The following is a 25,416-nucleotide window of genomic DNA, read 5'->3' on the forward strand; positions in this document are numbered from 1 at the left end:
AGTAGGTTTTTCTTTAACTTGTATACATTTTGAAGAGAAGAAATTAAAATATAAGAAATAGTATCTTTAAAAACTAATTTTAAATAATTCACAATTATCTGAGAATTTTGTTAACAGTATTAATACTACATTGTCAGGTCATCTGTGCACGTGAGTTACTTCCTTATCCAGTATAAATTAATATACATAAATTAGGTTATTGGAGATAAAGGCAAAGAAGGAAGAAAGCACAGTCTTATAATTTTTTTAAATCCTATTGCTTAATGAATTAAGGCATCATGACCATGTTTTTTAATTGCAGTTATTTAATAACTGGAAATATTTTCTGCATATAATAAGTGCTCTGCCAGTTGTGAAGTGTTTATTTTAATGTGGTAAAAAGACTAATAAGGTTTCACCAACCATAAATTACAATAAAATGTGACTTGCATTATGCAGAGAAAGTAGCTTAGGTGAGAACCAAGATGTTACAGTCACAGAAAACAGAATTTAAAAGCGGAAAGGTAGTACAGATGTGGCTACAGTGTAGTTTATGAAGAGGGAACACAAGGGATGCAGCTTAATTTGTGAAGGGCAAATAGGAGTTATTAAAAGTTTTGATGTAGAGATAGGAATTTCTTAAACACCCTCTTCTTTAAATTTATTAATTGACTACATTTTAGAGCACTTCTTAAGTGGTTTATAGGAAATTGAGCCAAAAATACAAAAAGTCCCCCAAAGTTCCCAATCCATGGTTTCCGCTATCCTGAACATCTCATAGTAATGTGGTACATTAATTACAAGTGCTAAGACAATATTAATACTTCATTGTTAATTAACCCCCATAATTTACATTCTGATGCACTCTGTTGCACATTGTGTAGGTTTTCACCGGTGTGTATGACTTGCAACCCCTTCACAGAAGTACAAAATAGAGTCACTGTCCTAAATGTATCCTGTGCTCCATCTCTTTATTTCTCCTGCCTCCCTTAAATGTGTAGAAACCACAGATACTCTTATTGTCTATATAGTTGCCTTCTCCAGAATGTTATAGTGTAAAGCTATTATAAAAATTCACATGCAGATTTGTGTGGACCTAACTTTTCAGCTTATCTAGGCAAAAACTGAGGAGCATGATTATTGGATCATATTGTTAGACTACTATCAATACTTCTGTAAGAAACTGATAACTGTCTTCTAAAGCAGGGTCCCCAACCCCCAGGCCACGGACTGGTACTGGTCCGTGGCATGTTAGGAACTGGGCTGCATAGCAGGAGGTGAGCAGTGGGCAAGTGAGCGAAGCTCCATCTGTATTTACAGCTGCTCCACATCACTTACATTACCACCTGAGCTCTGCCTCCTGTCAGATCAGTGGCAGCATTAGATTCTCATAGGAGCGCGAACCCTACTGTGAACTGCGCATGTGAAGGATCTAGATTTCACGTTCTTTATGAGAATTAATGCCTGATAATCTGAGGTAAAGCTGAGGCAGTGTTGTTAGTGCTGGGGAGCACCTGCAAATACAGATTATCATTAGCAGAGAGGTTTGACTGCACAGAGACCATAATAAATCGTTTGCAGACATACCAAACCCCTATCAGTGAGTGGCAAGTGAAAACAAGCTCAGGGCTCCCACTGATTCTGCATTATAGTGAGTTGTATAATTATTTTATTATATATTATAATGTAATAATACAAAGAAAGTGCACAGTACATGTGATGCGTAGGAATCATCCTTCTCTCCTCCCCTGTGGAAAAAGTGTCAAAAAGTTTGGGGACTGCTGTTCTAAAGGGACTTTGATGTTCATTTGCCTCTCACAGTGACTGAGGCTTCTTTTTGCTCTAGCTTCTCCCATCAACTGAGAGTTGCTTATTTAATTCAGGCAGATACAAAGTACCATAGGTTGGGTGGTTTATAAACAACAGACATGTATTTGTTATACTTCTGGAGTCTGAGAAGTCCAAGATCAAGCCATCAGCAAATTATAATGTCTTTTGAGGGCCCTCAACCTTTTTCATAGTCAGATTTCTCACAGATAGCAAAGGATCAACCTCAGTGGTTTGTTTTATAAGGCACACAGATTCCTTTTGTAAAGCCTCTGCACTTTTAATAAAAGCTCATCACCCCTAAAGGCCTGCCTCCAGATACTGTCAAGACAGAATTTCAACATAACATTTCTGGGGACACATTCAGTTGATGGCCTTAGTGTTTTGGATTTTAGTAACACTAAAAGAGAGGTAGGGGTATCTCATTTTTAAAATTTACTATTGCTAATGATTTTTTTTTTTTTTTGCGGTACAGGGGCCTCTCACTGTGGTGGCCTCTCCCGTTGCGAAGCGCAGGCTCAGCAGCCATGGCTCACGGGCCCAGCCGCTCCGCGGCACGTGGGGTCTCCCTGGACCGGGGCACGAACCCGTGTCCCCTGCATCGGCAGGCAGACTCTCAACCACTGCACCACCAGGGAAGCCCCGCTAATAATTTTTGAAGCATCTTTACATATGCTTATTTGCCATCTGTATATGTGCCTTGGGGAGCTGTTTGTTTACTTCTTTCACCCATTTTATTATTGGGTGGTTCATTTAACTATTAGGTATTAATAGCTTTCCCCGCTGTATTTTGGGTAACAGTTTTTAATAAGATATGTCTTTTGTAAATATAGTTTCCCTATCTCCATTTGTCTTCTCACTCTATGATACTGTCTTTCATAGAGCAGAAGTTTTAAATTTTAATAATGTCCAGCTTATCAATTATTTTTCATGACCATATGTTAGAAGTATATCTAAAAAGTTATCGCCATGCCCAAGGTATCTAGACTTTTCCCCTATGTTACCTTATGTTACCTATGTAGTTTCATACTTTTGCATTTTACATTTAAGTCTGTGACCCACTTTGAGTTAATTTTTGTGAATGGTGTAAGATGTGTGCAAAGGTTCATTTTTTCAAATGTGGATTCTCATTTGTTCCAGCACCGCTTGTTCAAAAGACAATCTCTAATTCATTGTGTTGCCTCTGCTCCGTTGTCAAAGATCAGTTGACTGTATTTCTGTGGGTTTATTTATCTGGTGTATGTTTTTTTCCATTGATCATTTGTCTTTTTTTTTTTTTTTTTTTTTTTTGCCAATACCATTCTCGCATGATTAGTTTAGCTTTATACTAAATCATGAAATAAAGTTGTGTCAGTCCTCCAAATTTGTTCTTCTTCAATAACGTGTTGGATATTTTGGTCTTTTGTGTCTTCATATAAACTCGAGAATCACTTAATTAACATTTATAAAAATAATGGTGGAATTTTAATTTGCGTGCATTGAATCTATAAACTGAGTTTGTAAGAACTGATATCTTAATATTGAGTTTCCTATTGATGAACATGGAAACTCTCTCCAATTATTTAGTTCTTTTATTTACTTATTTATTTTTTTCATCAAAGCTTTGTACTTTTTTCACATAGGTCTTGCATGTATTTCATTTAATTTTTCCTTAGGTATTTCATTTTGGGGCAATTGCTAATATAGATTGGTACTATGATTTTAATTTGAAATTCCACTTGTTAATTACTGGTATTGGAAAGTGATTAACTTTTGTGTATTAACCATGTGTCTTGCAATCTTGGTATATTTCTTATTAACCTTTCTTATTATTTTTCTTCATTCTTCTAATTACTGCATGGGCAATTATGTCACCTTTCAACAAAGAGAGTTTCTTTTCTTCCTTTTTAATCTGTATGCGTTTTACATCATTTTCTTGTTTTGTCATGTCATTTGACTTTGAGTGTGCTGCTGAAGGACTGGTGAGAGGGAACATCTTTTCTTGCTTCGTGATCCTATTGGGGAATGCTTTGAGTTTCTCACCTCTACATATGGTGTTAGCTATAGGTTTCTTGTAAATATTCTTATCAAGTGGAGGAAGTTCCTCTCTATTCCTAGCTCCGTGACAGTAATTTTTTTTTTAATTTATTTTTTATTTATTTATTTTTTTTGCGGTACGCGGGCCTCTCACTGTTGTGGCCTCTCCCATTGCAGAGCACAGGCTCCGGATGTGCAGGCTCAGCGGCCATGGCTCACGGGCCCAGCCGCTCCGCGGCATGTGGGATCTTCCCGGTCTGGGGCACGAACCTGTGTTCCCTGCATCGGCAGGCGGACTGTCAACCACTGCGCCACCAGGGAAGCCCTGTGACAGTAATTTTATCATGCACAAGTGTTCAATTTTTGTCACTTCTTTTGCTGCATCTATTATCATGATTATGTGATTTTTCTTTTTTAGTTTGTGGATGTGTGATGTACTGTAACAATTGATTTTCTAATGTTGAATAAACCTTGCATACAGTGGATAAATCCCAGTTTGACATCGTGTATAAATCTTTTTCTACATAGTTGGGTATGATTTATTGATACTTGCTGGGGATTTTTGTTGAGGTTATATTGGTCTATAGTTTTCTTGTAATGTTTTTGGTAATGTTTTATAATGTTTTGCTATTAGGGTAATCGTTTTCCTGGCCTCATAGTATAGTTGAAATACTGCCTCTGCTTCTATTTTCTGGAATAGATTGTAGAGCACTGGCATAATTTCTTCCTAAAGTTTTGGTGGAGCTCATCAGTGAACTCATCTGGGCAGGGTTGTGCTTTTTCTGGAAAGATATTAATTGTTATTCAGGTTAAATAGTTACAGGTTTACTCAGATTCTCTCTTTCTCCCAGTGCTATTTGTGGTAGATTGTGTCTTTTAAGGAATTGGTCCATTTCATCTAGGTTATCAGATCTGTATGTATAGAGTTATTCATAGTACTCCTTTATTTTCCTTTAGCGACCATTGGATTTGTAATGATGTTGTGCCTTTTATTTCTCTTATTAGTAATTTTTGTCCTGAGGGGCTTGGTTTTCTTCCCGCCCCCCCCCCCCCCCCCCCCCCCCCTTCAATTTTTTTTTTTTTTTTTAAGGGCCAACATTTGGTTTTATTGATTTTTCTCTTTTGAGTTTCTGTTTTCAATTTTTTTTTTAATTTCATTTTTTTATACAGCAGGCTCTTATTAGTTACCTATTATATATATATTAGTGTGTATATGTCAGTCTTAATCTCCCAATTTATCACACCACCAACCCCCAGCCCCCTGCCACTTTCCCCACTTGGTGTCCATATGTTTGTTCTCTACATGTGTGTCTCTATTTCTGCCCTGCAAACCAGTTCATCTGTATACCATTTTTCTAGGTTCCACATATATGCGCCAATATACTATATTTTTCTCGTTCTGATTTGTTTCACTCTGTATGACAGACTCAAGGTCTATCCACCTCACTACAAATAACTCAATTTCATTTCTTTTTATGACTGAGTAATATTCCATTGTGTATATGTGCCACATCTTTTTTTAAAATTTAATTTAATTTTTTATACAGCAGGTTCTTATTAGTCATCCACTTTATACGCATCAGTGTATACGTGTCAATCCCAATCTCCCAGTTCATCCCACCACCACAACCCCCCGCTGCTTTCCCCCCTTGGTGTCCATACGTTTTTTTCTTACATCTGTGTCTCAACTTCTGCCCTGCAAACTGGTTCGCCTGTACCATTTTTCAAGGTTCCACATATATGCGTTAATATACGATATTTGTTTTTCTCTTTCTGACTTACTTCACTTTGTATCACAGTCTCTAGATGCATCCACATCTCTACAAACGACCCAATTTCATTCCTTTTTATGGCTAATATTCCATTGTATATACGTACCACCTCTTCTTTATCCATTTGTCTGTGGATGCATATTTAGGCTGCTACCATGACCTGGCTATTGTAAACAGTGCTGCAGTGAACATTGGGGTGCATGTGTCTTTTTGAATTATGGTTTTCTCTGGGTATATGCCCAGTAGTGGAATTGCTGGGTCACATGGTAATTCTATTTTTAGTTTTTTAAGGAACTTCCTTACTGTTCTCCATAGTGGCTATGTTCATTTACATTCCCACCAACAGTGCAAGAGTGTTCCCTTTTCTCCCCATGCTCTCCAGCATTTGTTGTTTGTAGATTTTCTTATGATGTGCATTCTAACTGGCGTGAGGTTATATCTCGTAATTTTGATTTGCATTTCTCTAATAATTAGTGATGTTGAGCATCTTTTCATGTGCCTTTTGGCCATCTGTATGTCTTCTTTGGAGAAATGTCTATTTAGGTCTTCTGCTCATTTTTTGATTGGGTTGTTTGTTTTTTTAATATTGAGCTGCATGAGCTGTTTATATATTCTGGAGATGAATCCTTTTGTCTGTTGATTCATTTGCAAATATTTTCTCCTGTTCTGAAGGTTGGCTTTTTGTCTTGTTTATAGTTTCCTTTGCTGTGCAAAACTTTTAAGTTTCATTAGATCCCATTTGTTTATTTTTGTTTTTATTTCCATTACTCTGTTTGGTGGATCAAAAAAGAACTTGCTGTGATTTATGTCAAAGAGTGTTCTTTCTATATTTTCCTCTAAGAGTCTTAACAGTGTCTGGTCTTACATTAGGTCTTTAACCCATTTTGAGTTTATTTCTGTGTATGATGTTAGGGATTGTTCTAATTTCATTCTTTAACATGTAGCTGTCCAATTTTCCCAGCACCACTTATTGAAGAGACTGTCATTTCTCCATTGTATATCCTTGCCTTCCTTGTGATAGTTTACTTGACCATAGGTGTGTAGGTGCATATCTGGGTTCCATCGATACATATTTCTGTTTTTGTGCCAGTACCATATTGTCTTGATTACTGTAGCTTTGTAGTATAGTTTGAAGTTAGGGAGTTTGATTCCTCCAGCTCTGCTTTTTTCCCTCCAGATTGCTTTGGCTATTAGGGGTCTTTTGTGTCTCCATACAAATTTTAAGATTTGTTGTTCTAGTTCTGTAAAAATTGCCATTGTTGGGCTTCCCTCGTGGCGCAGTGGTTGAGAGTCTGCCTGCCGATGCAGGGGACACAGGTTCGTGCCCTGGTCCTGGAAGATCCCACATGCTGTGGAGCAGCTAGGCCTGTGAGCCATGGCCACTGAGCCTGCGCGTCTGGAGCCTGTGGTCCACAACGGGAGAGGTCACGACAGTGAGAGCCCCGCGTACTGCCAAAAAAAAAAAAAAAAAAAAATTTACCATTGTTAATTTTATAGGGATTGCATTGAATCTGTAGATTGCTTTGGATCGTATAGTTATGTTCACAATATTAATTATTCCAATCCAAGCACATGGTATATCTCTCCATCTGTTTCTGTCATCTTTGATTTCTTTCATCAGTGTCTTATAGTTTTCTGAGCACAGGTCTTTTGCCTCCTTAGGTAGATTTATTCCCAGGTATTTTATTCTTTTTGTTGCAGTGGTGAATGGGATTGTTTCCTTAATTTCTGGGTCTGATCTTTCATTGTTACTGTATAAGAATGCAGGAGAATTCTGTACATTAATTTTGTATACTGCAACTTTACCAAATTCATTGATTAACTCTAGTAGTTTTTTGCTGGCATCTTTAGGATACTCTATGTATAGTATAATGTCATCTGCAAACAGGGATAGTTTTACTTACTCTTTTCCAATTTGTATTCCTTTTATTTATTTTTTTCTTCTCTGATTGCCATGGCCAGGACTTCCAAAACTATGTTAAATAATAGTGATGAGAGTGGACATCTTTATCTTGTTCCTCATCTTAGAGGAAGTGCTTTCAGTTTTTCACCATTGAGAATGGTGTTTGCTGTGGGTTTATCTTAAATGGCCTTTATTATGTTGAGGTAGGTTCCCTCCATGCCCACTTTCTGGAGAGTTTTTATCATAAATGGGTATTGAATTTTGGCAAAAGCTTTTTCTGCATCTATTGGGATGATCATTTGGTTTTTATTCTTCCGTTTGTTAATATGGTGTATCACATTGATTGATTTGCATATATTGAAGAATCCTTGCATCTCTGGGATATATCCCACTTGATCATGGTATATGATCCTTTTAATGTGTTGCTGGATTCAGTTTGTTAGTATTTTGTTGAGGATTTTTGCATCTATATTCATCAGTGATATTGGTCTGTAATTTTTTTTTTTTTGTATGTTTGTCTGGTTTTGGTCAGGGTGATGGTGGCTTTGCAGAATGAGTTTGGGAGTGTTCCTTCCTATGCAGTTTTTTGGAAGAGCTTGAGAAGGATCGGGGTTGTTAGCTCTTCTTTAAATGTTGGATAGAATTCATGTGTGAAGCCATCTGGTCCTGGACTTTTGTTTGTTGGAAGACTTAATCACAGTTTCAGTTTCATTGCTTGTGATTGTCGTGTTCATATTTTCTATTTCTTCCTGGTTCTATCTTGGAAGGTTATACCTTTCTAACAATCTGCACATTTCTCCAGTTTGTCCATTTGACTGGCATAGAGTTGCTTGTAGTAGTCCTTTTTTTTTTTTTTAACATCTTTATTGGGGTATAATTGCTTTAAAATGCTGTGTTAGTTTCTGCTTTATAAGAAAGTGAATCAGTTATACATATACATATGTTCCTATATCTCTTCCCTCTTGCATCTCCCTCCCTCCCACCCTCCCTATCCCACCCCTCCAGGCGGTCACAGAGCACCGAGCCGATATCCCTGTGCCATGCGGCTGCTTCCCACTAGCTATCTATCTTACGTTTGTTGGTGTATATATGTCCATGCCTCTCTCTCGCCCTGTCACAGCTCACCCTTCCCCCTCCCCATATCCTCAAGTCCGTTCTCCAGTAGGTCTGTGTCTTTATTCCTGTCTTACCCCTAGGTTCTTCATGACATTTTTTTTTTCTTAAATTCCATACATATGTGTTAGCATACGGTATTTGTCTTTTTCTTTCTGACTTACTTCACTCTGTATGACAGACTCTAGGTCTATCCACCTCATTACAAATAGCTCAATTTCATTTCTTTTTATGGCTGAGTAATATTCCATTGCATATATGTGCCACATCTGCTATATCCATTCATCCGATGATGGGCACTTAGGTTGTCTCCATCTCCGGGCTATTGTAAATAGAGCTGCAATGAACATTGTGGTACATGACTCTTTTTGAATTTTGGTTTTCTCAGGGTATATGCCCAGTAGTGGGATTGCTGGGTCATATGGTAATTCTATTTGTAGTTTTTTAAGGAACCTCCATACTGTTCTCCATAGTGGCTGAACCAATTCACATTCCCACCAGCAGTGCAAGAATGTTCCCTTTTCTCCACACCCTCTCCAACATTTATTGTTTCTAGATTTTTTGATGATGGCCATTCTGACTGGTGTGAGATGATATCTCATTGTAGTTTTGATTTGCATTTCTCTAATGATTAATGATGTTGAGCATTCTTTCATGTGTTTGTTGGCAGTCTGTATATCTTCTTTGGAGAAATGTCTACTTAGGTCTTCTGCCCATTTTTGGATTGGGTTGTTTGTTTTTTTGTTATTGAGCTGCATGAGCTGCTTGTAAATTTTGGAGATGAATCCTTTGTCAGTTGCTTCATTTGCAAATATTTTCTCCCATTCTGAGGGTTGTCTTTTGGTCTTGTTTATGGTTTCCTTTGCTGAGGAAAAGCTTTGAAGTTTCATTAGGTCCCATTTGTTTATTTTTGTTTTTATTTCCATTTCTCTAGGAGGTGAGTCAGAAAGGATCTTGCTGTGATTTATGTCATAGAGCGTTCTGCCTATGTTTTCCTCTAAGAGTTTGATAGTTTCTGGCCTTACATTTAGATCTTTAATCCATTTTGAGCTTATTTTTGTGTATGGTGTTAGGGAGTGATCTAATCTCATACTTTTACATGTACCTGTCCAGTTTTCCCAGCACCACTTATTGAAGAGACTGTCCTTACTCCACTGTACATTCCTGCCACCTTTATCAAAGGTGTCCATATGTGCGTGGGTTTATCTCTGGGCTTTATATCCTGTTCCATTGATCTATCTGTTTTTGTGCCAGTACCATACTGTCTTGATTACTGTGGCTTTGTAGTATAGTCTGAAGTCAGGGAGGCTGATTCCTCCAGCTCCGTTTTTTGTTCTCAACATTGCTTTGGCTCTTTGGGGTCTTTTGTGTTTCCATACAAACTGTGAAAATTTTTGTTCTAGTTCTGTGAAAAATGCCAGTGGTAGTTTGATAGGGATTGCATTGAATCTATAGATTGCTTTGGGTAGTAGATTCATTTTCACAGTGTTGATTCTTCCAATCCAAGAACATGGTATATCTCTCCATCTATTTGTATCATCTTTAATTTCTTTCATCAGTGTCTTATAATTTTCTGCATACAGGTCTTTTGTCTCCTTAGGTAGGTTTATTCCTAGATATTTTATTCTTTTTGTTGCAGTGGTAAATGGGAGTGTTTTCTTGATTTCACTTTCAGATTTTTCATCATTAGTATATAGGAATGCCAGAGATTTCTGTGCCTTAATTTTGTATCCTGCTACTTTACCAAATTCATTGATTAGCTCCAGTAGTTTTCTGGTAGCATCTTTAGGATTCTCTATGTATAGTATCATGTCATCTGCAAACAGCGACAGCTTTACTTCTTCTTTTCCGACTTGAATTCCTTTTATTTCCTTTTCTTCTCTGATTGCTGTGGCTAAAACTTCCAAAACTATGTTGAATAAGAGTGATGAGAGTGGGCAACCTTGTCTTGTTCCTGATCTTAGTGGAAATGCTTTCAGTTTTTCACCATTGAGGATGATGTTGGCTGTGGGCTTGTTATATATGGCTTTTATTATGTTGAGGAAAGTTCCCTCTATGCCTACTTTCTGCAGGGTTTTTATCATAAATGAGTGTTGAATTTTGTCGAAAGCTTTCTCTGCATCTATTGAGATGACCATATGGTTTTTCTCCTTCAGTTTGTTAATATGGTTTATCACATTGATAGATTTGTGTATATTGGAGAATCCTTGTATTCCTGGAATAAACCCCACTTGATCCTTTTAATGTGCTGTTGCATTCTGTTTGCTAGTATTTTGTTGAGGATTTTTGCATCTGTTCATCAGTGATATTGGCCTGTAGTTTTCTTTCTTTGTGACATGCTTGTCTGGTTTTGGTATCAAGGTGATGGTGGCCTCGTAGAAGGAATTTGGGAGTGTTCCTCCCTTAGTAGTCTCTTTTGATGCTTTGTATTTCTGTGGTGTCCATTGTAACTTCTATTTTTCACTTCTAATTATATTGATTTGAGTCCTCTCCCTCTTTTTCTTGATGAGTCTGGCTAAAGGTTTATTATCAATTTTGTTTATCTTCTCAAAGAACCAGCTTTTAGTTTTACTTTTCTCTGCTGTTGTTTTGTTTCTATTTCATTTATTTCTGCTGTGATCTTTAGGATTTCTTTCCTTCTACAAACTTTGCGTTTTGTTCGTTCTTCTTTCTCTAGTTCCTTTAGCTTTAAGGCTGTTTATTTGAGATTCTTTTAGTTTCTTGAGGTAGTATTATATTGCTATAAAATTGCCTCTTAGACCTGCATTTGTTGCATCCCATACATTTTGGACGGTCATGTCTTTGTTGTCATTTGTCTCTAGGTTGTTTTTTTTTAATTTATTTACTTTATTTATTTTTGGCTGTGTTTTGTCTTCATTCCTGTGTGTGGCCATTCTCTGTTGTGGAGAGCGGAGGCTACTCTTTTTGGCGGTGTGTGGGCTTCTCACTGTGGTGGCTTCTGTTGCTGCATAGCACGGGCTCTAGGCACACGGGCTTCAGTAGTTGCAGCATGTGGGTTCAGTAGTTGTGGCTCACAGGCTCTAGAGCACAGGCTCAATAGTTGTGGGGCACGGGCTTAGGTGCTCCGCGGCATGTGGAATCTTCCTGGACCAGGGCTTGAACCTGTGTCCCCGGCTTTGGCAGGTGTATTCTCAACTACTGCACCACCAGGGAAGCCCTCTAGGTAATTTTTTATTTCCTCTTTGTTTTCTTTAGCGTTATCTTGGTTATTTAGTAACATATTGTTTAGCCTCCATGTGTTTGTGTTTTCTACGTTTTTTCCCGTAATTTATTTCTAATCTCATAGCGTTGTGGTCAGAAAAGATGCCTGATGTGATTTCAGTTTTTTAAAATTTACTGAGGCTTGATTTGTGACCCAAGATGTAATCTATCCTGGAGAATGTTCCATGCACACTTGAGAAGAAACTGTAATCTGCTGTTTTTGGATGGAATGTCCTATAAATATCAATTAAATCTGTCTGACCTATTGTGTCATTTAAAGCTTCTGTTTCCTTATTTATTTTCATTTTGGATGTTCTGTCCATTGGTGAAAGTGAGGTGTTAAACTCCCCCACTATTATTGTGTTACTGTCAATTTCCTCTTTTAAAGCTGTTAGCATTTGCCTTGTGTATTGAGGTGCTCCTATGTTGGGTGCATGTATATCTATAATTGTTATATCTTCTTCTTGGAGTGTTCCTTTGATCATTATGTAGTGTCCTTATTTGTCTCCTGTAACATTCTTTATTTGAAAGTCTGTTTCGTCTGATACGAGTATTGCTTCTCCAGGTTTCTTTTGATTTCCATTTGCATGGAACAGCTTTTTTTCCATCCCCTCACTTTCAGTCTGTATGCGTACCTAGGACTGAAGTGGATCTCTTGAAGACAGCATATATTTGTGTCTTGTTTTTGTATCCATTCAGTGAGCCTGTGTCTTTTCGTTAGGAGATTTAATCCACTCACATATAAGGTAACTATCAATATGTATTTTCCTATTATCATTTTCTTAATTGTTTTGGGTTTGTTTTTGTAGATCCTTTTCTTCTCTTGTGTTTTCCACTTAGAGAAGTTTCTTTAGCATTTGTGGTAGCGCTCTTTGGGGGTGGTGAATTCTCTTAGCTTTCGCTTGTCTGTAAAGCATTTGATTTCTCCGTCAAATCTGAAAGAGATCCTTGCTGGGTAGAGTGATTTTTGTTGTAGGTCCTTTCCTTTCATCACTTTAAATATATTGTGCCACTCTCTTCCAGCTTGTAGAGTTTTTGCTGAGAAATCAACTGTTAACCTATGGGAGTTCCCTTGTATGTTGTTAGTTTTGTCTTGTTGCTTTTAATAATTTTGTCTTTAATTTCTGTCAGTTTGATTACTGTTCGTCTTGGTGTGTTTCTTCTTGGGTTTATCCTGCCTCGGACTCTGTGCACTTCCTGGTCTTGGGTGGGCATTTCCTATCCCATGTTAGGGAAGTTTTCGTCTATAATCTCTTCAAATATTTTCTCAGGCCCTTTCTGTGTCTCTTCTGCCTTGGGACCCCTATAATGCGAATGTTGGTGCATTTATTGTTGTCCCAGAAGTCTCTTAGGCTGTCTTCATTTCTTTTCTTTTTTTTTCTTTATTCTGTTTGTTGGCAGTGAGTTTTCCACCATTCTGTCTTCCAGGTCACTTATCCGTTCTTATGCCTCAGTTAATCTGCTGTTGATTCCTTCTAGTGTATTTTTCATTGCAGTTACTCTATTGTTCATCTCTGTTCTTTAATTCTTTTAGGTCTTTGTTAAACATTTCTTGCATGTTCTTAACCTTTGCCTCCATTCTTTTCCCGAGGTCCTGGATCATCTTCACTATCATTATTCTGAATTGTTTTTCTGTAAGGTTGCCTATCTCCATTTTATGTAGTTGTTTTTCTGGGGTTTTATCTCGTTCCTTCATATGGTGCATAGTTTTCTGCCTTTTCATTTTGTCTGCCTTTCTTTGAATGTGGTTTTTGTTGCACAAGCTGAAGGATTGTACTTATTCTTGCTTTTGCCATTTGCCCTCTTCTATTTTCAATTTTATTGACTTTATTTTTAATTCTTAACACTTCTTATGCTCTTACAATGGATTTAATTTGCTGCTATTTTGGATTTAATTTTGTTTTATAGTGGAAACTTAAATGATTCTTTTCTTTTTCTGTCATATGTATTGATTTCTGTAAATTTCCCGCCAGCAACTGGTTTGAGTGCATCTCACAAATTTTATGAGTTTGTGTTTTCATATTCAAGATGGCCAGTATGGCTGAGTATTGTGACCTAGGGATGGATAAATAGCTTTATTAGTTTTGAGTAAGAACGGTTAGGTAGACCTTTTTTACTTATATCCATGTTTATAAAGATACTGAGTTTCAGTTTTTGTGAGGGGGAAAAATGTATGAGAGCTTTGAATGGATGAATGATATGTGTTTATTTTTCTCTAATAGTCTGTTGAGGTACAGTTTATGTACACTTTAATAAACCTATTCAAATAATAGACACACAACAAAATATATTTGGTAAATGTTATTGTTGTATGTCTGTTGCTGTAATGCTGTTTAAAAAAGTTTCTTCGTAAGTTGCAATCCATTCCTTCTTCAGTCCCTGTCCTTGGGAACCAAAAATTTGCTTTATGTCTTTAACATTTACTTTTATGGGGATCAAAATGAACAGAATCCTACCTTTTCGTGTATGTGGTGCTTTATTATTGCATTGCATGAATATATTTTATTTTTTTATCTATTTATTAACTTAGTATTTGTCTTTTCTGCTTTCAGTCATAAAAATTATCAGCAGTGCTGATATGAACATTTGTATAAAAATCTTCCTGTGAATATGTTTTCATTTCTATATCTTGGAGTCTGTATGAGTGGAGTCCCTGAGTTAGATGATAAAATGTTTAAACTGTTTAAGGATTTTCTGAACTCATATCCAAGTGACTGAACCATTTTCATTTGTAATAGCAAATGTATGAGGCCACACTTATTCCATATACTTGTCAACACCTGATATTGATAGTTTTTTATTCTAGCTGTATAATGGTTCTTGATAAGGTTTAATTTATATATTTCTAGTAACTAATATTTCCATGTGCTTATTTGCAGTTTTTGTATTTAGGCCTTTTTAAAAATGATGATGATGTAAATTTCATTATGTTTTGAGTGCAAGTTTTGTTTGAGACATAGGTTTTGCAAGAGACATAGGTTTTGCAAATATATCTTTCTGTTGTTTAAGTTGTATTTTCACTTTGTTAGTAATGTCTTTTAAAATGGAAATATTTAATTTTGCTGAAGATCTTTTTTCAAAGGTTTTAAAATTTAATGTTTTTATTATTACATATAAGAAATCCTTGCCAAAACCAAGGTTTGAAAATTTTTCTGCTGTATCCTGTTACAGAATATTTACAGTTCTATTTCACACTTCTGGTTTTTTTTGAGTTAGTATTTGTATATTTTGTCTGTGAATATCCAGTTATTTCAGCATAATTTATGAAAAACTTTTATTCTTTCCACCTTGCCAACTTAGTCAGAAACTAACTTAAAAAGTTTTTAAATGTTTTTTTAACTGTTTTGTTCTGCTAATCAATATTATTTTTCTTAATAATCCTATATTGTCTTTATCACTGTAACTTTATGTTTTGGAATTTGGATGATATAGCTCTAACATTTTAGTTATTTTAAAAGTTGATTTGATTTTGCTGTCTTTTTGGTACCTTCATATAATTTTTTGGCTCAGCATGTTGGTTTGTACCAAAAGTGCCTACTGGCATTTAGTAGGGATTGTGTTGTATATATAAGTCAAATTATTAATTTTTCTGAGCCATGAACATAGTAGCTTTCCATTTACTTAGTTCTCTTTTAATTTGTCAGCCATGTTTTTATGTGATTATGAATACAGTTATATTCTTGATTTATGTTCAAATCAAGGTATTTTATAGTTACTGTTGTAATTTCCTAATTTGGGGTATTTAGAATTCTGTATTAATCAGAATTTCATTATTTCTGAGATTTTATTTTTGATCCATTTTGTTCAGGAAATGTATTTTGTATGATTTTAATTCTTATAATTTTAGTAAGAGTTGTTTTTTCTCCTAGACTGTCATGTGAACTTAAAAGTAATGTGTTCTTTGGTATTATTAACACCAACTTGCATTGGTTACTGTTTGCACTAAATATCATTTGTCATTCCTTTACTTTCAGCATTTTTGTATCTTTGAAGTTAAATGTCTCTTGCATACTGCATATAGTGGGATATTGATGTTTTTAACCAGTCTGACAGTCTTTGCTCATTGGCGGGGAGAATGTTCAGTCTATTTATGTTGAATGTTGTTAACGTTGTCTTAATTTCTACTGCCTTCTTTGTTCTTTGTTTTCTAGCTATGTCCCATCTGTTTTCTGATCTTCTCTTCCATACTTACTGCCTTTTTTGTGTTTGGCAAATATTTGTTGGTATATCTTTGAATTATTTAAATATAGAATAGCAGCTTTCATTTTGTCTGCCTTCTTTATGATTTTATTGCCATGTGTATTACTAAATGTGTATAAAGATAATAATGCAGTGTTTTGATTGCGTTAACATTTGTATGTTTAAAAGAAAAGTAATTTAAAATAATATACACACGCACAGTCTTTTACATCTATCAGCATTTTAAAATTTCTTCTGCTGTTCCTTTTTTGTGTTCCTGAGATATTATGTAATGTCATTTGCTTTCAGCTGAATTATTTGTTAGTTTTTTTTTTTTTTTTTTTTTGCTGTACTCAGGCTGCTCACTGTTGTGGCCTCTCCCATTGAGGAGCACAGGCTCCGGACGCGCAGGCTCAGTGGCCATGGCTCACGGGCCCAGCCCCTCCGCGGCATGTGGGATCTTCCCGGACCGGGGCTTGAACCCATGTTCCCTGCGTCGGCAGGCGGACTCTCAACCACTGCGCCACCAGGGAAGCCCTCTGTTCATATTTTTTTAATGTTCCTTTAACTCTGTGCTTGCTGGTGCCTTTTTTTTAGAAGTGTCTTTCTTTCACCATTATCTTTGAAGTATACTTTCACTTTACATAGAGTTCTCACTTAGCGTTCATTTTCTTACGAGTATTTTGAACATATTATTCCACTGATTACTAGATTTCATGTTTTATGAGAGTCTTGTTTATGAGATCATTTTACCTTTTAATATGATGTCATTTTCTTTGCTGCCTCTGGATTTTCTCTTTGTAGCATTTTAGCAATTTTATTATGATGTTTTAGGTACAGTTGTGTTTATGGTACTTAGCATTTTTCTGAACTTTTTGTAACAATGTTTTTCATCAGTATGAGAAGTGTTCTGCTTTGGGTTCTTCATATATTGTGTTTGGAAGTCTGTTCTTTTATACTTAGCCATTTTTTATTTGATAACTGGTCATTTTTAATCAATAACCTTTCTGTTTTCTCTTTCTAACCTTTTAAAAACTCCATCTTAGTAACTTGCTTGTTGAGGGCTGTCCCCTGAAATTTGTAGCCATTATCTTTTGTTTTTATTTTTAAATTTTACTGATTTTCCCCCTTGTACATAATAGATTAGTGGTCTGCTAATTATTAGGTTCTGTGTTGTGTTTACAGTCCTTCATTTGAATATTGACCGTCAGTTCAGGAATACATTGAAAGTTGCAGTTAGTTCTCAGGTTTTCCCTTTGCTTTACTGTACCATGGATTCCCTGTAAAAGAATTTATCAGCTTAAAATACTTTGATTTATAGGTTGAGGAGTAATAAAATTGTTACTTTTTAACCTGGCTGCTTATTTTCTAATTATTTCATTTGTCAGTTTTGATGATCATGAATGAACTTTGGATTTCCCTACCGACATCCATTTTTAATGTGTCCAATGTGAAAATGGTTAGTGTATAGATAATATTTCTGATTAAAAATTTGTTCAACGTGTTTTAAATGGTAGAGCTTGATACTGGATTTTCAAACTCGGCCTGATGTCAAATTTTAAGTAGATGATTGACAGTGACGTTTGTATATTTATAACTTGTGAGTTCATTTTTTATTAATTTGCACGTTATTACTGACACATTTCACAATGAAGAAAAAGGCTTTTAGCCTTGTTATGGAATTAATTACTATCTCAGGAAGTAGCAATTCTAAAATTTTCTCTAGGGCTCTGAGGTACCACTTAATATGGAGTTTTCAGTACGAAATATATGTGTATTATAATATTTCTAACTTAAGAGAAGTTACTAGTTTTCATGTCTGGAAACTATTAAATTATTCTTTTACTGTTCCCATGACTTTAATTAGTGTTGCTGGTAATTATTTTTTTAGTTACTTTGTCAATAAAATATAATGAGAATCTTCTTAGGGCAGTTTATGCCATCAAGGACAAATTTCAGGTAAAAATAGCATGATTTTTGTTCTGTGAAATATCTTTTCTCTGGTTTCAAACTTCTAATTTTGAAAAACTGTCTCACCAAAATGTTTTAATAGGATCAATATATTCTCCTAATTATGTGAATTTCAGGAAAAGTACTATCCTCCAGTCAAGTGCAGTGGGGACACTGCACTTAGAATGTCTTTTAAGATTGTGGGGTGTCAGAGAATGAGGATGGAAATCTGTATAAGTTATTCCTTGGAATAAATTCATAAATTTTATAGTTTTGCTTCTTTGAGGATAGCTCCTAGATCTACATTATAGGTTCAGTGGTAATTTTAAAGGATTAATAAATATACTTTCTATGATTTTTTTTTTTTTGCGGTATGCGGGCCTCTCACTGCTGTGGCCTCTCCCGTTGCGGAGCACAGGCTCCGGACGCGCAGGCTCAGCAGCCATGGCTCACGGGCCCAGCCGCTCCGCGGCATGTGGGATCCTCGCGGACCAGGGCATGAACCCGCGTCCCCTGCATCGGCAGGCAGACTTTCAACCACTGCGCCACCAGGGAAGCCCCTGTACTTTCTATGTTTAACATAATGCATTGTAGATTGGTTTATTTAGTGTTCATGGCTTTAATTGGTAATGACCATATGCATGGTTTTCCATATCTAAATTTACTGATACATTTCTCTTAAGATGAAAATGTAAGTATCTGAATTGAATAATAAAAATTCTCAAAGGCTTATGTGAAGAAACATATTGCCACACTAATAAATGAAATCAGTTAAGCAGCCCAGTTATATAATTTTACCTAAAGATTACTAACCACTTCAGTCAGCAGATTATGGAGACTTTTAAAAATAATTGTTAGGATTTTGGTTATATTATGTTTCACAATTTTGTTTGCTTTCCTTTTATTTAAAATTTTTAACCCTCAATATTGTTTTTGTATGCATTGGGAGTTTGCATAATATTCATTTGAAACCCACAGCATTGGGTTTTTAAAGTCTTATTTCCTTTTTTTTAGGGGCTTCACAAAGATCAGAGTTCACATTTAGCAGGATCTAATGATGAACAACCTTCACTTTCCACTGGTCCTGCCCAGTATCTCCAGGCGGCTAGCACTGGTATTCAAAAACAGACTGGACATAGAATGCTGCCTAGCAGTTCAACACAGGGAACTGCTTTCAATCACCTCTACTCTCATATTGCTACCTCAGGTGGACAACGAGGCATTACCTTTACCAAAGATAGCACATCTTCAGGAAGTAGATCTTCAGTGCCTGAAATAAGCAGGCACATTGGAGACACACTGAATGGCTGTGCTAGTGTCAAGGGACTTTCTAATCATGTTCAGCAGCTGATGGCAGAACCTGTTTGCAGTCCAAACCATGGAGATTCTACATCACCAAATTTAATTTCATACAATCCTCAGATCTCTACCTTGTTGGTTGGAAAAGGCAGTGACAGTATGGTGACTGGAGCTTGTGACAAAGTCAATAATATTCACCCAGAAAGTCATGCAAAGACTAATACTTCTGTTGCCTCTTCACCCTCTTCAGTCATTCCCACAACACCTTCTCCAAAATCCACTGAGCAGACAACCACACATGGTATTACAAGCCTTAACAGTGCTCACATTAGGTTACAAACAATTAATGGAGAGGGGCTAGCGAACTCACGGAGCTCTAATAAAACAGACCTGCCTACAATTAGCCACAAAACTGATCATCAGATCATACCATCAGTGTCTGTGTCCATATACTCAAATTCCACAGAAGTTCTGAAGGCATGCAGGTTAGTATGAAAAAGTGTATCACAAAGTGAAAATAGTTGACTCCTGACTTGATCAGAAAACTGAAATAATATTTGATTTTATAAGAAATAAAAATTATGTAAAAGGTGATAATATAGTCACTTGTCTAAAATAACTTTCATATCTAACTTTGTTGTACGTCAGTATTATGGTTATATCAGTGTGTTACATGTGAAAAACATTTTTCTACAACCTGCTTTCTCTGAGAGGCATGTCTGTAGCCTTACTGATCTGTTATTGGAGTTGTTATTGGCTTCTCTGTGATTGACCTTACTCTGGGGATTGAAACCAGAGAATGGATTAAATGATACTTGGTAGAAAACAGCAAAGCCTGGGAAACCTTACTATTTGTTTTCTTTCTGGTAACATTTTGTGTGACTCTAGAAGAGGTTATAAACTAATAAGTAGGAGGGACAAGAGAAAGGAAGAAAGGATTGAGAAATGTTAATAGACTACCTGGGAAGAGAAGCCATATTCTGCTACTCTTAGAAGAATGGACCTCAAAAATTTATTTTTAATTGGTTTTATTGCCTTCACACAAAAAAGAAGACTAAGAATGAGGAACACTTTCTTGGATATTGTGAAACTGTAGATTTCCACATTCTGTAGATTCAAATCCACCTTTTTTGAAAACAGCTTTATTGAGAGATAATTCATATACCTCATAATTTGTCCCTTTGAAATGTACAATGCAGTGGTTTTTAGTGTATTTTCAGATGTGTGCCAACCATCACCACAGTGAATTTTTCAGCACCTGTTATACAATTTTTAAAGTAGTGTTTTTATTCTGTTCATATTAAACACAAAATCTAATCTAAAATTAAATAATAAATTACTTTATTTCTCACAGTTACTCATAAATGTTCTGTATAGGAGAATAAAACCAGTATGAAGGTTTGTTAGAATACCACAGGTAATGCTTCTGTACAATATTCTAGAACATAACATTTGAAATTTGAATAATAATATACTAAGTTTTAAAAAGGTCTTTCTAATTAAGGTTGAAATGAAATAAAATAGAAAATATATACTATTATGTGACCTAAAGATTATTTTTTAATCTACCTTGACTGTTTTCTTTAATGCAGGTTTTGAATGTCAAATGTAAAAAATATTCTTTTTTTTTTTTTTTGGCGGTACACAGGCCTCTCACTGTTGTGGCCTCTCCCGTTGCAGAGCACAGGCTCTGTACGCAGAGGCCCAGCGGCCATGGCTCACGGGCCCAGCCGCTCTGCGGCATGTGGGGTCTTCCCGGACCGGGGCACGAACCTGTGTCCCTTGCAACGGCAGACTCTCAACCACTGCGCCACCAGGGAAGCCCCTAAAAAATATTCTTGATTAGTAACTATCTCTTCCTGAAACTAGGAGGTTTTATGTGTCTTATGTATTGCTGAAACTAAAACATGTTGAGATTTTTTTTTTTTTTTTTTTTTGGCGGTACACGGGCCTCTCACTGTTGTGGCCTCTCCTGTTGCGGAAGCACAGTCTCCGGACATGCAGGCCCAGCGGCCATGGCTCACAAGACCAGCCGCTTCGCGGCATGTAGGATCTTCCCGGACCGGGGCACGAACCCGTGTCCCCTGCATCGGCAGGCGGACTCTCAACCACTGCGCCACCAGGGAAGCCCCACATGTTGAGATTTTTGAGGAACTTAAATGATTTTATTAGAAGGCATCACCAGTCAACCATTGAGTATGTGTTACTGACAAAATTCTAAACTGAAAGACTTTTAAATATTTATATAGTTTGTACTTGCAGTGTCCTAGGGTAGAGTAATAGAGAAATGGAAATAATTATTATTTTGTGAAAATATAATTAAAATTAAGAAGTTTTTGTCTTTCATTGTGGATTAAATTTTAATCTCACCTTATATATGAAATGTATGTAAACATTTAATTCAGGGTAACATTCTTAATTTTTGGCTCAGAAAGTAGTAAAAGGACTTTTGCCTTATTATTGCAGATGTGTAAATTTGTTTTTATAAGTTGCAAATAACTTTAAAATGCCATAGATTCCTGTGGATGCCTGGTTTTTCCAGTAGATATGCCTACCAACTTACTAGTGAAGGTATATATAACCTTTCACCATCTCCAACAATTGTAAAGCTAAGAGCAAGGAAAAGAAAAGAAAAGAAAGGGTGGAGGAAAGAGAATAAAAGGACAGGTTCTGAAAATTGAGGATAAAATTATTATCCAGCTTAGAGAAAGAGCCAAGACAGCAAATGATAACTGTCCTATGGGGACCAGTTGTATTAAATGATAGTGGTGTGTTCTTTTCAGGACTCAGCATTCAGATTAGTTCAAAGAATCATAAGTGTGAGAGTGTAATCTAAGAAGCTTATTGAGGAAAAAATCTAAATTGTATATGAGTTATCTGTAGAGCACCTTTCATTTTTTTGTATTTAAATGTTGTATTTGAAAGTAAATTTAGGGCTTCCCTGGTGGCGCAGTGGTTGGGAGTCCGCCTGCCAATGCAGGGGACATGGGTTCGTGCCCCGGTCCGGGAAGATCCCACGTGCCGCGGAGCCTGCGCGTCCAGAGCCTGTGCTCCACACTGGGAGAGGCCACAACAGTGAGAGGCCTGCGTACCGCCAAAAAAAAAAAGAATAGTAAAAGTAAATTTAAAATAAGATATTTTAAAGTAAGATATTTAAAAAATAATTTTTATGTAGTAATACATTTCTGCAATAATGAGGTACCCTTAGTCTTTCCCACTTCCATTTTTTTCCCAACTTCATTTCTTTCCTTGTTGGATTTTTATGGTAAAAAGTTTCTCTTGAAGAGCAGTGGAGTCAGGGACTTCTCTGATGGTCCAGTGGTTAAGACCTCCCCTTCCAATGCAGGGGGTGCAGATTCCAGCCCTGGTTGGGGAGCTAAGATCCCACATCCCTCTTGGCCAAAAAAAAACCAAAACATAAAACAGAATCAATATTGTAACAAATTCAATAAATTCAAAAAATAATCCACATTAAAAAAAAAGCAGTCATACCTATTTAAAAGTTAATCTGTTTTCTGTTATTCACAGCCCTATCCTTATGCATTAGTGTTGATAGGTATTTTAACAGAGAAGAAAACGTATGGTTCCTTTATTTTCAAAAACATTTATTAGTTCTTTTTGGTAAATATCTGTGTAGTCTGATTTGACCCCCATTGATAGGGTCATACTAAGGAATCATTAGATTTTATTTCATTGAACTATTTGAGCAGTTTTCTCTGTCTACATTTCTCACCAGTTTTTTAAGTATTGTTAAAATTTTAAATTGCTGTTGTTTCATTCCTTTTGGTTGCATTTGTAGCATCTTTGCTTCTGTTAAGATTTTAGATTTTAAAATGTAAGTTCAGCATTTCAAGTGATTGGTTAGTTTTGGCTCCCTTGATCATGCTTCATCTCCCCCGCCATACCAATTTTCAAATCTATTTTTACTTTCCATTACTTGACTTTTCTATATATTCATACTTTATTCTGTTACAGGACCATAAAATCCATACAGGCAGAATTATACAAGCTGTCACTTCCTGTCACTGTGTCTCATTTTTCATATAGAGGATGTTAAATAAGCTTATAAAAATTTTTTTAAGCACAAACACTTGATCCATATATTAGGGTATTATAAAATATTTATATTATATTGTATCATATCTCTGTCTCTGGAAAACAAGTTTTTGTAACCAAACTGAATCATTTCATGGAAAATACACAGAGTGACAGATAAGTAATTCAGCATTGAAACTGATTCCTTTTATTATACAGAGATAATTGAGTCTTACTGCATTGGCCTAACGAGGACACTTGAATTTTTTTCTCTGTTAGATTCAGATATGTATTTTTGTTGTAAGCAACAGTTCTGTGGATTTTATAAATTAGGATCAATTCTGTTTTTAAATTTAAAAACGTTAAGCACATGGGTCATTATGCCTTGTGGACAGATAATGAAACCTAGATGCTGATTTAGCATTTAAACTTAATTGGTGGTTAAGTATAAAATTTTAATGTAATTCATATTTGTAAATTCTTTTCTTTAAAAATAGAGAAATCTGCATTTTCATTCTAATTCATAACTATAAACCCCGTCCAAGGGAAATCCCTGGCTGTCCAATGGTTAGGATACCGCACTTTCACTGCCAAGGTCCTGGGTTTGACCCCTGGTCAGGGAAGCAACCCAGGACGCAGGCACACAGGGCTCAGCCAGGGGGAAAAAAAATCACAACTCTTTGTTGCTAAAAAATAGGTTATACACGCGGGAAGCTGTTTATTACGGCATCTCAAAGTTGATAACTAATCCATTTGAAACTTTAGTTTTCATTAGTCCCATCAAAATATCCTGATTTTCAGGCTTTTCTTCCCTTTAGCTAAAGTAAAGCTAAACAAGGAATGGTTATTTTGCTTCAGCTGTGTAATGGTATAATTTGAAAATTTAAAATATAATTTGTTTTTCAGAAATACGGTTATTTGTTCTGAAGAAATATAGTGTATAGTTATTTCAGTTTCCAAAGTAGAGCTTTTGGATTCTTATCTGAAATTTAATATTTTTAAGTGCTATTTTCCTTATGTATTTTAATTCATTGATTAGTTTTTACTTTAAGTGTTTGAATATGACAACTTGAATGATTTCAAAAGCTTAACAGGTTTCTGTATTTGTTTTCTGAGTTTAAAATTTTAAGAATTTAAAAATATCCCCATAATGGGTTTATATTAAAAAGAGTGAGTTTGGAAGCAATATTCTTACATTTTAAGAATTTATAACTTACCAAATATGATACCTTTCAATGAATGAAAAAAATAATCCAAATACCATCACGTAATAATTATATATAATGTGAGAATGTTTAGCAACTATACAAATCACTTTAAAAATTATAGTCTGTAACTATAGTAGACTGGATTCTTGCTTAATCTTAGGGAGCTGCACAGAAAATCAGTTTTGATAATAAAAAACAAATGGTTTTCCTAGATTTGAAAGTAGTCACAAAGGTAATCTGGAAATATGATGTAGGAAAAGAGATAAATATTACTGTGAAATTATTGGTAGTTAAAATATTTTGGTTCAAGTTGTTTTTTTAACATTAAATGAAACAAATCGAAAGGTGAAATATGAAAGAAATGGAGTTCATATTCTTTAGATGAGGAAATAAATTGGAAAACTATGAGGAAAAATATTTTGTGAATGATTGATGTTATGTGGATATAGTATATTTAGTTATTCTTTGAAATTAACTTTTTTTCTGAATGGATATGAATATACTAAAATGCCGTATACACAGAACTTAAGATTTTCTCTTGTTTTAATGTTGTGTTTTTAAAATTACAATAAAACTGATATTTTTCTTCTAATTGTTTTCTAGGAATCTAGATAAAAATGGCCTATCTAATGGTCACATTTTGTTGGATAAATGTCCACCTCCAAGACCACCGTCTTCACCGTACCCACCCTTGCCAAAGGACAAGTTGAATCCACCCACACCTAGTATTTATGTGAGTCTCATCAACTAACTAGAAATGTCAAGTGCCTGAACTTGTCTATCTTTATAGAAATATTTTTAAACCAGTATAGATCCTTTTAGGGAAAATTTAATTTTTTCTCAAAAGTTGCAAACTTTGGAAAACGATGTTTGTATCCCAGAGGATCACAAATGATATCTTTCAATCTAAATA

The 25,416-nt window shown here is 35.6% G+C and overlaps 1 protein-coding gene across 8 annotated transcripts in view; it reads left to right on the top strand.

The window, feature by feature from the left end:
• LOC114906524 (lysine-specific demethylase 6A-like) overlaps nucleotides 1-25,416 on the top strand; it is a 167,344-nt gene that overhangs the window by 104,897 nt on the left and 37,031 nt on the right. For all 8 annotated transcript variants that reach the window (XR_003796444.1, XR_003796445.1, XM_029241351.1 and 5 more), the window contains 2 exons: nucleotides 18,976-19,745; nucleotides 25,107-25,236. Coding sequence is in view for 6 of the 8 variants with exons in the window: in XM_029241351.1 (XP_029097184.1) it covers nucleotides 18,976-19,745; nucleotides 25,107-25,236 (900 nt within the window). In the remaining 2 variants the exon portion in view is untranslated. The remainder of the gene's footprint in view (nucleotides 1-18,975; nucleotides 19,746-25,106; nucleotides 25,237-25,416) is intronic.

Source organism: Monodon monoceros, unplaced genomic scaffold (assembly GCF_005190385.1).
Source record: "Monodon monoceros isolate NGI ecotype Baffin Bay Population unplaced genomic scaffold, NGI_Narwhal_1 Super_Scaffold_22, whole genome shotgun sequence".
In the NCBI taxonomy this organism is placed as follows: domain Eukaryota; kingdom Metazoa; phylum Chordata; class Mammalia; order Artiodactyla; family Monodontidae; genus Monodon; species Monodon monoceros.